At 34.1% G+C, this 1,624-nt stretch overlaps 1 protein-coding gene across 1 annotated transcript in view; it reads right to left on the bottom strand.

Moving 5' to 3' along the window:
- Window positions 1–367: 367 nt before the first annotated feature.
- Window positions 368–1,624, bottom strand: part of LOC118742525 (daxx-like protein) — a gene marked incomplete at its 5' end in the record, with an annotated part of 9,023 nt that continues 7,766 nt past the window's right edge. The window contains 1 exon segment of the mRNA XM_036474668.1: window positions 368–1,026. Coding sequence (XP_036330561.1) covers window positions 834–1,026 — 193 coding nt within the window.

Genomic DNA, 1,624 nt, shown 5'->3' on the forward strand with positions numbered 1-1,624 from the left:
AACCACTGTGCGGCTGCGTCCAACACGAACAACAGTATGTGACCTGATGGGAAAGTATTTGATCTTAACAAAAATGTTTCACAAAAACGAATAAAGCCAGAAAAATTGTTTTATAATTTTTTATTTTCCTTTTTAATATGTAGACTAAAAAATAGTTCTCTTCCATTTTATAATCATCCTCATATATACAAAACAGTTATCGTATAAAAATTAACTATAATTAATTAAATAAAGAAATAAGTACATAAAATTTATACAAAAGTTGAAGAGCAGACAGACAAAAGTAAATTGAAACACAACACAAAATAACAAAGTAAAAAATTTAAAAAGATACATATAAAAAACGTTGAAGGTAAATTAACAAAAACAAAAAATTGACAAAAACTAAACCAAAAATTTGTGCTGTTTATATGTATGCAGAATTATTTGAATTTGAATGAAATTCAAACACGAAAAACCGCGCAGTTTTCTTAAAATTCCAGAGCAGTAAAGGTCTCCCAAGTATTCTAACTTCAATAGCGAATGTATTATATTTTATACGTATGGGCAAAATAATCTTTTAATAAATATCGAATCCTTCAGATGCAAAATATTGTATTCAAAGCTTTGCGAAAATTTGTACAAATGAAGTTATCAACTTTTCACAATAAACTAACATATTTTAGACCTGCACTAGCTCATTTGCTCTTCGAAACCTGCTTGAAAGCTTCGATAACAGACTTTCACAAAGTCGGACTCGCTTTTATCTCGTACAGATATTGAATGAATTTTGTTTTTTATAATGGCTTTTTTTCGCACATTTGAGTGGCACATTTGAATGCAGCGTACATCGCTCATCTTCGACTCTTATGCATCATTGTCTCCAGTACGCTTGGATCCAATGTTGAAGCGTGTTCCAAATCCTCAGAGCTGGCATTCTCTTCGGCTACATTTACGAAAGCGCTGGATAGTTCACCATTCAATTTATTCACGGCTCCGGTGGAGATGTCGTACATGAAAATTTCTTGCTCTGCATTGTCGCTAGATCTAAGAATTGAAAGATAGAAATAAAGAAAAAATAATTCTTAAAAACAAGAGGCAAGAAAAAATATACATATTTTTAAAAATAAATACTCTTAAAATAATAGAATTCTTAAATCAAAACTCATTGCATTCGAAAAATTTGGTGCAAGCGGCCGCCTATGCAGGATACACTTTGGCTCCGGGGCCCTTGTGGTATCGCATTGTGGGTTGTGCTTACCCCCCATCCCTTACAATCACTGAAATTCCTAAGACTTTTGACTTCCATGGGCCTTCCATGGGACGAATTTCTTCTTTACTTTGACCGAGAATGAATGCTTTGTGTTGGACACTTAAGGTTACCTTCCTTTATTTAGTAGCCTTTTAGGAGGTTAGCAAATGTCGGCATTCTTCGGTTTTTTTCTACGAATATTTGCACTTCCTAATTTAAACAATTTCTAGAAACTGTTAAGCAAAACCAAAAGATTTGAATGGAGGGATTTTTACAGTAGTATGGAATCTGCATCTCATGAAGATACTCTCCAGTTCGCCTCTAGTCGTCGCGGGCTGCTGAAGATCAAAAGGGACGTCGATGGAAACTGGCGGGGAGTCCTACGTCTTTTTT

Source organism: Rhagoletis pomonella, unplaced genomic scaffold (genome assembly GCF_013731165.1).
Source record: "Rhagoletis pomonella isolate Grant_MI unplaced genomic scaffold, Rhpom_1.0 Rhpom_scaffold_00007, whole genome shotgun sequence".
NCBI lineage: Eukaryota > Metazoa > Arthropoda > Insecta > Diptera > Tephritidae > Rhagoletis > Rhagoletis pomonella.